This window comes from Crinia signifera, chromosome 2, assembly GCF_055691185.1.
Source record: "Crinia signifera chromosome 2, ASM5569118v1, whole genome shotgun sequence".
Taxonomy (NCBI): domain Eukaryota; kingdom Metazoa; phylum Chordata; class Amphibia; order Anura; family Myobatrachidae; genus Crinia; species Crinia signifera.
This window is the reverse complement of record NC_139218.1, coordinates 218,026,955-218,042,261: the sequence shown is the minus strand read 5'-3', so window position 1 is coordinate 218,042,261 and position 15,307 is coordinate 218,026,955. Positions and strand designations below refer to the sequence as shown.

General features: G+C 43.6%; 1 protein-coding gene across 4 annotated transcripts in view; it reads right to left on the bottom strand.

Annotated features, from left to right (window-relative positions):
• Nucleotides 1-15,307, bottom strand: part of BCAS3 (BCAS3 microtubule associated cell migration factor) — a 1,098,472-nt gene that overhangs the window by 935,353 nt on the left and 147,812 nt on the right. For all 4 annotated transcript variants that reach the window (XM_083173740.1, XM_083173742.1, XM_083173743.1 and 1 more), the window contains exon 9: nt 6,522-6,598. In XM_083173740.1, the coding sequence (XP_083029866.1) occupies nt 6,522-6,598 (77 nt within the window). The remainder of the gene's footprint in view (nt 1-6,521; nt 6,599-15,307) is intronic.

Sequence of the window (15,307 nt, the reverse complement as noted above, 5' to 3'; positions counted from 1 at the left end):
TTGGGCTAGCAAATTGTTAGAAGCCAGCATAAATATTACACTCCACTCTATAGTTTAAAAGATGTACACATAAAGAAAAAAACATTTACAGAAAAGCTAAGAAGTATAAAGTTCATACATAGCGGTCAATCTACCGTAATTATTTGCAAGTCATCGCAGCAGTAGCCGCACTCTGCAGGAGCTCCAATTTGCATAAAGGTGCTCAGTGCCCCATAGGGCTGCAAACAATTTTGAGCGACTCAAAATTAGGCCACGAGGGGTGCAAGTTCAGATGCTGCAGCCAGCATTAAAATATCATGGCAACTCACCATTTGCAAATAATTGGATTGACCCCATAGATATAGGTAGCCCAATTACTAATATAACAGCATGCCGCATGATTACTTAACTTCACTGCTTAATAGAAAACTATACAAAAATTCTTCATATTTTCACTTGTTTTAGTAAAACTACTGCGCCCCAATACTGTGCATTCAGAAGTACACCTTAAATCAAGCTCTGCTTAATCTACTTATGTCAAAAGAATTGTATCTTGTGTACTGTAATTTGTTATGTACAGTGTGTTTTGTTCAACATTGTATTATAGCACATCAAACATGTCTGATGGCAAACTATTTATCTGGTTTAATTTAATATTTTTATATACCTTTTTATGATGCAAGCAAAGTGTCACACCTTTGTCTAGAATTCTCTCTCTTAAGGAGTGAACACTATCAGCTTCACATGTACTTTACTTTTTTGTTTCATTTAGGTAATTTTTAAATCTGGAATCATCCCTGACTGAAACACAAATCGTGCTCAAGGCTATTATAGTATTTGAATGTTATGGGCACCATCTTGTGGCCATCCAGTAATTTACAATAAGTGCTGGGAACCACAATAAAGGAGGTTCCATAAGTCAGAAACAAACACAAATGTAATGGTTATATATTACCATTACCATAGTCTGGTCCCTTTGATACATATATATATATATATATATATATATATATATATATATATATATATATATATATATATATATATATATATATACACACACATTAGGTGATAGCAACACCCTAGGGTGATGTCACATCCAGGGTTTAGTGAAAAAGTATCAAAATTTATTAGTGCACTAATAAATTTTGATACTTTTTCACTAAACCCTGGATGTGCCGTGCAGGTGCCTCGCCCTAGGGTGTTGCTATCACCTACTATACATATAATATTTCTACTCTATTTCTGCAAAGGCACCCAGGTACCAAGACTCTTTCAACGGGAGTGCCAGGTTGCCATCCAAATATATATATATATACACACACACACACACACACACACACACACACACACACACACATATATATATACACACACACACACTGGTACGCCCGCTCAAAGCAAGAGGCGGTCAGGAGGATGGCGCATGGGGACGCCCAATATTTTCTGGGTATTCTCACATATCTGGGCATCCCATCCAATCACGAGTGCCAAAGCCTGCACTGGGTGGTCGTCTGACATCACATGACGTCAGCACCCGTACTGTTCTCCGCCATGTTCTTTGTAAATAAAAGTCAGTCTAGACTGACTTATTTACGAACGGGTCAAAAATCATTCGATGGTCTGCGACCGTCAAATGATTTTTGGCCTGTACGCTCCCATCTTAATGGACGTGTTTGCAAAATATCCATTCGCATTGCGGCGGGGATGTAAGTGCGATGGCGGGCATTCGCTCTCCCTGCGGGGCGTCAAATTTATGCTGCTTAGCAAGCCTTACTGAATTAGGCCCTTAAAGTGAAACCTGATGCTCCTTACAATATTTCTGTATTCTGAAAGCGAGGCAGAGCTGTACTGTTATGTCCTCAGTGACTTCCCTGTTGGAAGAGATTTGTTTACTCATTATATTATGGGGAAAATTTACGGTACTTGTTTCCTAGCACGGCCACACCGATTTACATCGGGGTGGTCGTGTCGGAAAAATCGGGTCGATCGCATCGCATGCGATTTGGTCGCATGCGATGCGATCGACGCGACAGACCGATTTTGGACCCGATTTTTTTTTTTTATTAAATGTAAATCGGGTCCCTGGGACCCGATTTTACATTGGATTCAATGTAAAATATTCCCAACCCCCCCAAATGTCACGGCGTACACCCCACCCCACGATAGACGCCAACCCGAAGCGTGGCGAGCGCAGCGAGCCCGCGAGGGGCGGCGGTGCGCGTCCTCCGACCTTTTCATTCCCCTACTATCCACGTCGGCATGGAGTTGAGAATAGAATAGTGTGGCGAGCGCAGCGAGCCACCGAGCCCGAAGCGTGGCGAGCGCAGCGAGCCCCGCGAGGGGACGCGTATACCTGTGAAGTTATACGCGTGCGCTCACCACGCTTCGGGCTCGGTGGCTCGCTGCGCTCGCCACACTATTCTATTCTCAACTCCACGCCGACGTGGATAGTAGGGGAATGAAAAGGTCGGAGGACGCGCACCGCCGCCCCTCGCGGGCTCGCTGCGCTCGCCACGCTTCGGGTTGGGGTCTATCGTGGGGTGACGACGGGGACATCTATAATGTGAAATGGGTCATATTGGCCCATTTCACATTTTTCTAATTTTTTCAGGATTTCAATGTTAAAAAATCTTTTAACATTGAAGCCTATGGAAAAATCGGGGGCATCGCGTCGGGACCTATGTTAATGGTCCCGACCGACGCGATGCCCCCGATATTTTACCTTTCCCGACACGATTTCAATGTTAAAATATTTTTTAACATTGAAGCCTATGGGGAAATCGCGGGCATCGCGTCGGGACCATTGTTAACGGTCCCGACCGACGCGATGCCCCCGATATTTTGTCCTAGCCGGCCAAATGGACCTGATTTCAAAGGAAATCGGGTCCATCGTATGGATCGTGTACCTTAACTTAAAGGTACACGGTCCATACGATTGTGGCCGTGCTAGGAAACAAGTACCAAATTTACTATATAGATGTGAGTTGTATTTTACATGGGATATTGCTATGGGCAACCAATCAGAAACTACTTCTAGAAGATAATAGATAGTCTCTAATTGGTTGCCCATAGCAACATCTCATGTGAAATATAATTTACATCTTAGTAAATTTCCCCCTAAATGTCTAGACAATGTGTTCAGTTCTATGATTAAATCCTGCCCATGTGTGTGGCTGGGAATGGCATCACAGGTGTGCGATTAGGGGGAAATCCATTCGCAATCACTCCCCATCACATGGATTTCGATTCTATCTCCCCCGTGTGCAGTGGCCATGTAAGCCTAGACTTATTCAGTGCTGCAATGGCCAAGGGGAGGCGTCTGCATTGTTTTGCACGACACTCCCGAAAAATTCCACAAATGCCAGTCACCTGTCACTCAGCAAAGATACTACCTGCATTCAAAGGACGACGCTAAGTGTGGTCGCACGGAGGGCTCACACATGCGCACTGCGAACCAGCAGCTTTTCTTACCGGTCTGAATCAGGTAAAGGGGACAGAAAATAATGTATTTTTTGTTGGCAACAAAAAAATACATTCTTTTCTGTTCCCTTTATTTGTACTACACTTTTTCATTGGCCGCACCCCCTCTGAGACCCACAGATTTATACTGTCTCGTTTGGGGTCCAAATAGGTGCTGAAGCACCAGCCTGTGCAGACTCTCCACTTTCCCTTGCGAACATACGGTCTGAATCAGGCCAAGTATACGGATGTCATGTATTCTGCTCACTTCCTCATAAATCCAAAAAGGATGGCAAGTGGGTGCTGCCCCATGTACAAGCGAGCGAGAGCTAGGCTTCATCTCCTGAAGTGTCCAGCAGCGTCTCCTTAATGGGCTTCTCCCAAGGAGAAAACACAAAAAGTTGTCAATTAAGCATGTAGTGAGTGAACCTGTTTATTAGGTGTGCACCTAGAGGTTGTCAAATTGGCACAATTGTGTATGATCAAATACAGTATTGATTTAGTTCATGTCATTGGGTTCTCAAACTTATAAAGCTGTCAAATTATTTATTTGTGAGACAGAAGTGTTAAAATTGTTATAAGGGTAACCAGGATCATGAATATATGCCTAATTCAAAATATAAACTGCATATTAGTACACTGAATGGCATGGTAAGACATGATACCGAATGACACATCGGACATGTCCATCTGGCTGGCTTTCATTTTATGATCTCTCTGGCAGACAGGAAGAAAGCGTGCTGCTCGCCACACACACATATATAAATAGAACATAATTCCTAGGCTGCTTCTCAAAGACATAAGATTCCATTTGTTTAGTAAATATTCCCGTGGGATATGAGATTGTTTTTTCCTTCTTTCCTGTTAACTACAAGTGTTTATCTGATGCCTTCAATTAAAACAGTGATTAAGAAATAAAAAAAAGCTGTGGGTCATGTGCACCAAAAACATCATTAGTGTTGATTTAACTGAAACATCTAGCAGAATTTTTTTTTACTTTAAAAACCCAGCTATTTATTATAAGTGTTACTACAAAATATACATAAACCTGAAAACCGCTATCAAATTGACTGTTGTAGAACAACAAGGTTCCAGAATAATCTAATGCAGTGGTTCCCAAACTGTGTGCCGTGGCTCCCTGGGGTGCCTCGGGACACTTGCAGGGGTGCCCCAGGTTGGTGGTCCAGGACCAATTCAATTTATTTATGGTTAATTATTTATGGGCAAAACCAGTGCTGGAGGCTGCCAATCATAAAATGTGTAAAAACAGAATTAAATCCTGCCCATTAGCACATAACTGACCCTAAGAATCGCATATAAACCCAATCTAATTCATTGTTTTTGGGCCTAGGGGTGCCGCGAAAAAATTCTGATAGGCTAGGGTGCCGTGATTCAAAAAAGTTTGGGAACCCCTGATCTAATGTAATGAAATGATTGTTGGCCTGTAACTAGATGAGATGTTCTGCACTAGATCTCATCTCATTGCAAAACCGAGAGGCGATATTGTATAAAATAATTGTAACGTGTATGGGCACCTTAAATCTTAAGGTGCCCATACATGTTACAATTATTGTATACAATATCGCATCTCATCGCATCTCGGTTTTGGGATGAGATGAGATCTAGTGCAAAAAGTATGTGCAGCACATACTTTTTGTACTAGATCTCATCTCATCGTACCTTAATTATATCTAAAGTGTAGTCAACCAAAATCGGATAGTCAATAGTGGATAGTTAAAATCAGCCATGAGCCAGAATCGCAACGTGCGTCCACAGCTTAAGAGAGTAAGCACTGCACTGGGTTTGTTGGCTAGTTCCCAGTTCAGTTTGCTGTGCTGCTTATACCACATTTACACCAAAACTGCCAGGTCACACCCGGATTTTTGGACCCGGATGCGACCCGGCAGTTGTTCCCTTTTACACCGGCATCCCCCGGCATTATGCAGGGTAGGGGACACCAGTGAATTCGGGCCCTGAGCCCATCATCTTCAAGCGCCGGGAAACCCGCCGACCATCACCCCCGTAACGCCGCCTGACACCTCCGCAACACCGACCGACATGCTGGGGGCAAGCCCAGCACCCAGGTAAGGGGGAGGAGGAGCTGCTGCATTTGTGCATGGGCAGTAGCTCTCCTCAAGGACCACCGGCCGTCGCCATCTTTATCACTGGAAGCCTTCCCAGTCGCCCTCTCTCCGCGGCACCTATTAGCTAACATACTGGGTACTGTATGTTTACTATTTAGTGCCGCATATGTCACTCTGCCCCCAAGAATTGATGGCTGCGGTTAGAAGGCCGCGGCCCAGCCAGGGGAGACAGCGGCTGCCCAGTAAAGGGGGAAAGCAGCTAAATCCTGACCAGCCCCCCCCCCCGGGAAATGGCCTGGTTTCCTGGCGGGCCAATCCGCTCCTGGCTGCTGCTGAAACTTATCTGAACTGGCTGCACAAAATCGTCCCACAAGGCCATCGGCCCTTCTGGTATTTGCCAGAAGTGCCAGATGGCCAGTCTGGCCCTGTCCCGCGCATATACCATCACACAGCACATAAAGTTTGTGCTGCACGTACTTTTTTAACTAGATTGCATTGCATCTAGTACAAAACGCACGGTGCTGTAGCACATTGCATGCATTTTTAACTAGATGTGATCAAATTGAAAACGCACAGTGCGCATCACACCGTGTATGGGCACTTTTACTGTCATTACAAAGTACAATAAAAGCAGGTATTTCATGGTACATTTCAATGGGCACTTCTTTTTGCTACAGATACTGTAGTAGAGGAAAGGTGACCCCTACTGGCAGTAGCTATTAAAGCATTTTTGAACAAAACATTTGTAATATAATTGTCTCCACAGCAGTGTTAAAGCCAACTTCTTGTTCTATGCACACACATTTCCAAAGCTGACACTGCAAACATCAGAACCAAAGCTGCAGTACTGGGCAGTAAAAGAACAACAACTTGTTTAATCTAATTCAAAGGCCAGCACATTACTAGCTCTGTAATACTACAGTTATTATATAAAATAGTAAAAAAGTAGTATAAACCATTTTTACAAACCAGCAACTAATAATTTTCCATACTTACTTGTCACAAAAAACTTCTTTGTAAATGTGCAGCTATCAAAAGCAGCAATTTTTTCTTGTAGCACAACCACAAGGACCCTGTAAGGCAATGACATTCAGTAAGTATATATATATAACACCAGGACAACCTTTAAATTAGAAAACAAGAATGACAACAAAAAGGGCATATAGTCAAGACAATAGTCTAACCCTTTCTAGCACTGGTGTGAAAGGTTCCCAGGCCAAATTCCCGGGAAAATTTCAACCATGCTCCCGCAACCGGCCAGGGTTACTGTCTGGTGTGAAAGCTACAGTACAGACCTGGGCACCGGGCAGCAGGTGGTGGGCAGCAGGGTCCTGGTAGTGAGGTCCAGACTGCGGTGTTTCGGGCAGCAGCGGCTGGGAGCTTGTAGCGCTATTTGCTGAGCAAGGAGGTGGGAAGCGCTGCTGAATTTGAAAACATTTTGAAAAGACCGGCTGGATGCTCTCTGCCAATCAGCATTCAAACTGTTTACAAATTCACCAGCACTGCAAGCTCCCAGCCGCCGCTGCCCGGATACCCACAGTCTGGACCCCGCTGCCCGCCACTCGGACCCTGCTGCCTGGACTCTCCCCCCTCTCACCAGAAAATGCAGGGACTCGGCTGGTGTGAAAGAGGCCAACCCGTGAATGTCCCTGCTTGATCCCTGGACTGTATTCCCAGGTAAGTCCCTGCATTTTCTGGTGTGAAAGGGGTATTAGTGTACTTGCACTGCTGTATCCAAGCTGTTGCCATTTGTGGGGCATGTGGATTGCATTTAAGTCAACAGTCATGAGGTTGAGAGGCAAACCGTCACCATGGGGTAAAGGTCAACATGCAGTAGGTCAATGACAAATGGTTGACACAAGCAATATGTCGCCATGGAAATGGTCGGCACATGAACATGTCAACATGAGATTTTCACATTTTTCTTTGCGTCTGTGTCAACATCTATCAACATGGACCCCCAATTAGTGTGACGCATACTCTTGCTTTGCACAGAACACATTACCATTCCCGGACCTAAAGAGGAAAAAAATCTTTAAAAGCTTATGCCGACCTTTTCAGATGTCAACCATTGCTATGTCGACCAATTGCCTGTGTTGACCTTATGTCAATGTTGACCTAGAGAATGTCTGCCTATCAACCCTAATCAGTTTGGGGGGTAACAAAATTTGTGACCTAATCAACTAAACGTAAGTGAAGATGTGTACTAATATACTGCCTATCTTACTGCACATACAGTAATAATTTAATGAGTCCATTACCAAAATGGGAATTACATTTACTGCATGAGATTTCACGTGAGATTATTAATCCCATATTTACAGAATCATAAGTATTATTACTATACTGTAAGAGAAAATGTTTTAATTTTGCATTTACATGATAACACAAATGATTACATGTAACAGGCTCGCCGTTCAGATAAGACACAGCAGGCCATTTTTGGTACTTGTGCGTGTATTTAATGACATACATGCCACATCTTCACTTAACAGCAGCATAGGGGTCATGCAAACAAACAATAATAAAGCGTATTTTGTCCAAGCAGTGCTCCTTTAGCACGGTGCATCAGTGCCTCCGGGAACTGTCAGTCCAAGTCCCTGGCGCTACAACACTTACATCTACTTACTGGCCCCTATCGGGCATCAGTGCGATGTGCACCAAACTAAACAAGGTTTAAGGTGCGTACACACGGGGCAATATGATCGCTGGCAATATATTGCTCAGCAATCATATTGCCCCGTGTCCCGTTTTCATCTGCGACCAGAGATGGTCGCAGATGAAAATTTAAACACTGCTGGGTGAAGAGGCAGGGGATGTCGCTGGTCGGAGGAGCATGTTCCTCTGACCAGCGACCATTCAGGGGCTGAAAACGGGAGCGCGCACCCGGCGATTTATCGCTGGTGCACACTCCAATCACTGACAATATGGTCGCTCAACGACCATATTCCCAGCGATTTCAGCCCCTATCGCCCCCGTGTGTACACAGCATTAAATCTCTTTTCCTTCTCCTGCAATTAGCCCAGTTCACACCTGTGGCTGTGCAGGTCTCAAAACCTGGACTGGAACCATATGTTTGGGAGCACACTCATCTATCCCCCAAACACACATCAGAGACCCATTCCTGGCTTTGCAGTGAACCAGGTTCTTTTACCTGTCTGCAAAGCACAATCTCTGATGCTGGAAGGCTCCTTAATTGTTTACAGGGCAGTTGTGACATGAGAAATCTATCAATCTCTGGTAAAACTAACCCTGTTCACCATGGCAGCCGAGAGGGGGGGGGGTACTAATTACCCGTACCCAGGCCTGCTGGGGAGGCACCATAGGGGCCCTGGTCAAAGCCATCCCTTCCCCCTCCGCCCCTCTCGGGTAGCAACAGCAGCACACACTTCTAGCATGAGTGTCTCACTGACAGTGTGAGAGGTCATGCTGAGCCTGCTGTGCCCACACCTCCCACACTTAGGCCACGCCCAAAAATTTTACAGGGACTCGGCATTCCTCTCGGCTGCCCTGCTGTTCACCACAATGCATATGAGTTTATAACACACATTTTAGATTTGATATATCAATTTCCTGCAGTGTTATTGGTTTTTATTTTTACATGTGTTACATGTGTTGGTACTTGTGGAGTATCACGGCTCCCATCGTATGGCATCGTATGCCATATGTAGTGGCATACGATGCGATGCGATTTTTACCGATTTTTCAGCATTTTTGGTCAAAATCGTATGCGATCGCATCGGATGCCATATGATGGCATCCGATGCGATGGGATGGCATACGTTTTTGATCTTAAATGCATCCAAATGCATTAAAATTAGTTTGAAACATGTTAATTGGCCCCCAACTGTCATTTTTCACTGTGTACCACCCCCAACCCGAAGCGTGGCGAGCGCAGCGAGCCCGTGAGGGGCGGCGGTACGCGTCCTATGACCTTTTCATACCCCCACTATCCACGTCGGCGTGGAGTTGAGAATAGAAAGTGTGGCAAGAGCAGCGAGCCACCGAGCCCGAAGCGTGGCGAGAGCAGCGAGCCCCACGAGGGGACGCGGATACCTGTGAAGCCCGCGAGGGGACGTGTATAGCTGTGAAGGTATCCGCGTCCCCTCGCGGGGCACGCTGCGCTCGCCACACTTTCTATTCTCAACTCCACGCCGACGTGGATAGTGGGGGTATGAAAAGGTCATAGGACGCGTACCGCTGCGCTCGCCACGCTTCGAGTTGACGTTGATAGTGGGGGTGTTACAATGCAAAAATGGCATTTGGGGGCATTTCACATGTTTAATACACATTTCAATGCATTTTGATGCATTTCAGTGCAAAATCGGGTGCGATCGCATCGCATGCGATGCGATTTTTTATCATACGATCAGCATACGATCAAGGTCGTGGGAGCCGTGATACTCCACAAGTACCCATGTGTTTTACATGTGTTCACCCTTTTGGTACAAGCACATAGTAAGTAACAGAAAGCAGGTTGACGTAGAGGGGGAAAATTACTAAGATGTGTATTCTACTTCACATGTGATGTTGCTATGGGCAACCAATCAAATTCTGTCTACTATCTTCTAGAGCAGTGGTAGCCAACCCTAGCCCTCGAGAGCTACCAACAGTTCACATTTTCAAGACAACCTAGCTGCTGCACAGCTGCACTCATTAATCACTGACAGATTTTAAAAGATCCACAGATGGAGCTAATTAGCTCACTTGTGATTCTGTCAGGAGACCTGCAAAAAATGCACTGTTGGTAGCTCTCGAGGACTAGGGTTGGCTACCCCAGTTCTAGAGGGTGCTAAATAAATAAGAAGTAGATTCTTATTGGTTGCCCATAGCAACATCACATGTGAATGCAGAGGTAGCTGCAGATTACAGGAGCATCTATTGGCGTACACCAGCCTTTTGTTTTATGCAAATGCAGACAAAGTACTTCCTGTATGCACATGAATTTACAACTGCAACTCTCAAACAGGACACGTGCGCAGTGCAATATCAATAATTTGCTACACTATGTCCGAAAATGGGATTGCGTACACCTATGTTTCAGGCCCACACTGTGAATAACAAATGAATACAAAAAAAATGTACGACCCATCCTGACATAGAGGGAAGTCTGCAGCGCAGCAGAAATGGAAAACGTCACCCTACATCTGAAGACAAACTAAATAACACTTTTGAAATTGTGAGACATCAGTTTGTTGTTTTATATGACAAATTCATGGTTATCTTGACAAATTCATGGTTATCTACACAATTTAAGTGACCCACAACAGTAACCAAAATACTAAAAATGTATCCATATGGTTTATCTCTATAGTATATCCTACTACACTTGTTCATCATTCGTTAATGGCCCATTTTGTGTAAGTGATTTGACCATTATACCCAGACACAGTGCTATGAATGTTTGTATACTATACATCAGTGGTTCCCAAACTTTTTTGTTTTACGGAACCCTAGAGTATCAGAATATTTTTCACGGCTCCCCTAGGTGCAAAGTTTGTTACCGAGAATTGCAGGAAAAAAAAAAAAGTTGTGCTTATATGTCATCCCTAGGGCCAGTTGTGTCATGACAGGATTTGCTTCTGTTTATCCACATATTTTATAATTGTAAGCCACAAGCACTGATTTTGCCTATTACATTGACCATAAATAATTGAAATTGTTTCTGCACCACCAACTCGAGGCACCCCTGCAAGTATTCTGAGGAACCCCAGGGAGCCACGGCACACAGATTAGGAACCTCTGCTATACAGTATATACTACATTCACTAATAATAACCAAAGTTCGTTTTTGAACAAAAAACATTAGTACTCCAGGCACCTGAATGCTGCAGCTGCTGCCTGCACCACAGGGGGTAGCAGTACGGCAGTCCAGCACCACACAGCTCAAAGCCCGCTGCCAGACAGTCGCACACTGCCAGCGCTGCTAAGAAAGGGGCAGAGACTAAGCAAAATGGCGCTGCCTCACTCCCAGCTTCTGGACATCACAGAAATCCCAGCGGCCGCAGCAGTAACTGAAATCCCACGAGAGGCTGACAGTGACTTCAGGGGGGGAAATTGGAGACACAGCTGAATCATGATGTGCACTGATTTCAGTACCATGTGCACGCGTCAGGGGGAGAGTATAAGGGCCATGATTTTAATCAAGACGAGTAAAATGTTTAGCATGTTTTTGTCTGTCATTCAAGGTTAGTAAGTGTTAGGGACAAGGCATCAAACTGATTTATAATTCTATATTTGCACATTTGGTGTCCTAACATTTTGTGTAAGGTTTACAGTTCCTGTTTTGAACAATGAAACAATTTGGCAGTTATCACATTTACAAATTTAGATCATGGAAGCTCTGTTAATGTAGGAGAGTAAATGTTGTCCTCATTTTATTATCCTCCTGGGGATGATTGAACAAGTTCAGTTAATGTGACTGTTCCGGTAGTAACTCCCACGATAAGGAGTTGGATGAATCAACCTCTTGGTCTCCATTTCCTTTGTCATTTCCTACTTGCTGCAAAGTCATAATGCGGCCACAAGACTCTGCAATAATGTAAATGTGTCCTGTCGCATATGCATAAAATTAATATACCAATCACTGTGCATTGCTTATTTTAATAATTAGAAAACAAAGCGTAAATGTTATGTCATTGAACAAGTTAAGGCTTCTTTCATACTTTCCCACAAGAACAAATGAAATCTTTAATTTGAGCAGCAATCATCAATGTTGGGATGCAGAGGACCTACATTGCTGCGAGTACACATGAAAAAATTGAATCTTAAATCATATTCACATCTCTGCTACAAAATGTATTTACCTCACAAAAGTAGAAAAATAGCACTTTAAATCCTCATTGAAGTGGAGCTACAAATATTGCAAAATGCTTGTATTTACTTGGCTTATTAATGATAGAGAACTGCAGTTGCATTAATACTCGCCTATCCTCCCACATTGTGCTATGATTTACTGTGGAGTTTCCCGGGGAATTTTAGAGAATTTCCCTGTATTCCTCACTGCTATTGAGCAGATATTGGTCCCACTGCCTCAGCATTAGTCTATCTGTGTGTGTAATTGTGAATAATAAGTGCCTCCAGCAGCAGTATATACACATTGTGTTCTTCCCACTGGCAGGAGGAGCTGTGTCTCTAGAATTTTGTACAGAGTGTCAGATTGGTTACTTGGGGACTCAGGGTATTTATGTTCTGCATCCCAGCTACCATACTGGGTAGCTAGTGAGTGAGGGTCAGCAGCATTGGGGGATGGACTTGAGGTTGTAGAGCATCCTCTCTTTACTCGCTCATGTATTATCGGCCAACCTAGTCTGTAGTAATAAGGGTAGGACATGGCAGGAAGTGGGAGGGAACTATGGGGTGAATTTATGAACCTTGGAGAAGTGTTATCTATCCCCATAAAGAACGTTATGAGCAAGGTGATAATGGTTCAGCCAATCAGCTACAATATGTAAATTGACAGGTAAGAGCTGATTGGCTGAACCATTATCACCTTGCTCATAACGTTCTTTATGGGGATAGATAACACTTCTCCAAGCTTCATAAATTCACCCCTATATCTCTTGCTGTTTCTAGTGTGGTCTGTTCTGGGATCCATTGCAGTGAGATTCCCAATCCCAGGGAGACAGCTAGAATAGAACAGCCATAGGACCTTATTCTGGCTGACACCCAGCACTGCAAAGTTTGCAGTGCTGTGTGTCTTTTTTAAGCCAGCCCAATCCCATGAGAAAGCCACGCGTTTTCATGGTGACGCCCATGAAACACTGTGCATTAGCATGGCTGCTACCAGAGTCCGCCGCTTCGCTCCATGAAAATGGGTCGGCGACTATGCAAGTCCCCAAAGCTGTTCGCCAAAAAATCCTGCACATGCTCATAAACTATGATGTGCATGCGCACTAGAAAAACATTGGTCCTCCGTGCGAACGCACGGGGGACCAAAGAAATTAGAATCACCTCCCATATATGTTTTCCCATTTCTGCAAGGGGAGGAATAACATTCAAACTTGATTCTGGGCGCTTGGGATGAAATTAGGGCCTGATTTACACCAGATAGGATGGCCACAAATTCGCCAGCAACCAGTTTAGCTTCCACCCCGTTCCAGTGAAATCCAGACTTCTGCTGACGTCACATACCCTCCCCTGACAGGCTGCGGCACGCCTGCATTTTCCCTGACATTCCCAGCATTTTTTTAACCACGCCCAGCCGTTTCTTGCCACTCCCTAAAAAAACAGTCAATCACCTGCCAATCACCTTGCGAATGACCAGCGAACATAAATAGTTTTAGGAGTTCATCACAACACAGCCTCGCTCATGCATACTGCGAACCAGTAACTGTCCCTTTTTAAACCCAGCCTGTAACTTAAAAGTTAGGAGCGGATTGGCCGGTGATAAAGTACTATGCACTTTATTACTTCTCCATTATCACTGCTTCATACATCTACCCCTCAGTTTCAAAGTGAATGTAGTCATCTGACTGCACTCACCAATATCAATACCAAAAAAGCGTGGGTTGGAGAATTCCTGAACTGTAGATATCTGAGAGACTCATTTCATGATTGTCATCAGTCATTACATCTCCTCTTATTACCATAGCTTTAGTTGTGGTGCTCTGTAATATGTTATCCACTGGATTACATCCTTGCCTGCACTGAATAATAGTGATACCTATAAATCTGATCTTTTAGCTAGATTCTTTATAGCATCAGAGTTCCAATTTCCTAGACTCCACACATAAATGCAGTTCATACTGTATATTGGTTTTACAGTTTAACTTTTTTTTTTTTACTTCTCAAAACTTTCATTCTGTGTTTTTACAGTAGTTACACAATATCGAATTTCTCTTTTGTAATTATGCAGTTGCAGCAGTTATTCTTATACAGGTTGAGTATCCCGTATCCAAAATGCTCGGGACCAGGAGAATTTTGGATAACGGATTATTCCGTATTTCGGAATATTTTAATATTTCAATGATGTATTTTGAAGTATCTTGCATTTATGCTGTATAAACACATAATATACACACAAATATATTTTATTACCACATAAAATACACACAAACATATTTTAATTGTTCAAAAAACAAGGTTTCAAAACGTGAAACAAAATGTGTGTACTATCTCAGCACTGAATTTGAATGCCAAGCAATCATTGTCTTGCACATATATAGTGCCAGTTACATATCATGTCCCCAGTGATGCTGTTACATATGTCCCCAGTGAGTTTTTAGCAAAAAAAAAAAATTTTTTCACTTTCTGGAATGTCCGTATTTCGGAATAATTCGGATAACGGATATTCGGATACGGGATACTCGACCTGTACTAGTAAACATCCATTCACAATGATAGAAGACAATAACAGCAATGTCAGCTACACCAGCTGTGCACACCTGAATTATGGAACACTGCAACTGCTCCATCAGGTGCCATTTAGTGTCTTCCAGGGTGCAAAACACCTGAATTCTCCATAATAGAGAATGTTCCAACATTGCCTTGCTTTGTGAGTGTCAAGACTAACAACATATACAGTAGTACATTATATCCTGATCAGGTATTATTCATAAGGTAATCCATAGGGATAGTGGTAGATGCTCAATTAGTTTAGTAATATCATTCAGGTGGCTTACCCTGTTTACTTGTATCATTAGTTAAACGATTAGTTGCACCTGAATTCTGACGTTTTTTAAAGGGGCAATCACTATCAAAGCCAAACCATGCCGTGTAAGTGAATGCCCCTTTAAAAAAATGTCTGAGTTAAGCCGGCATCCAGTATAGCCGCCAAACTC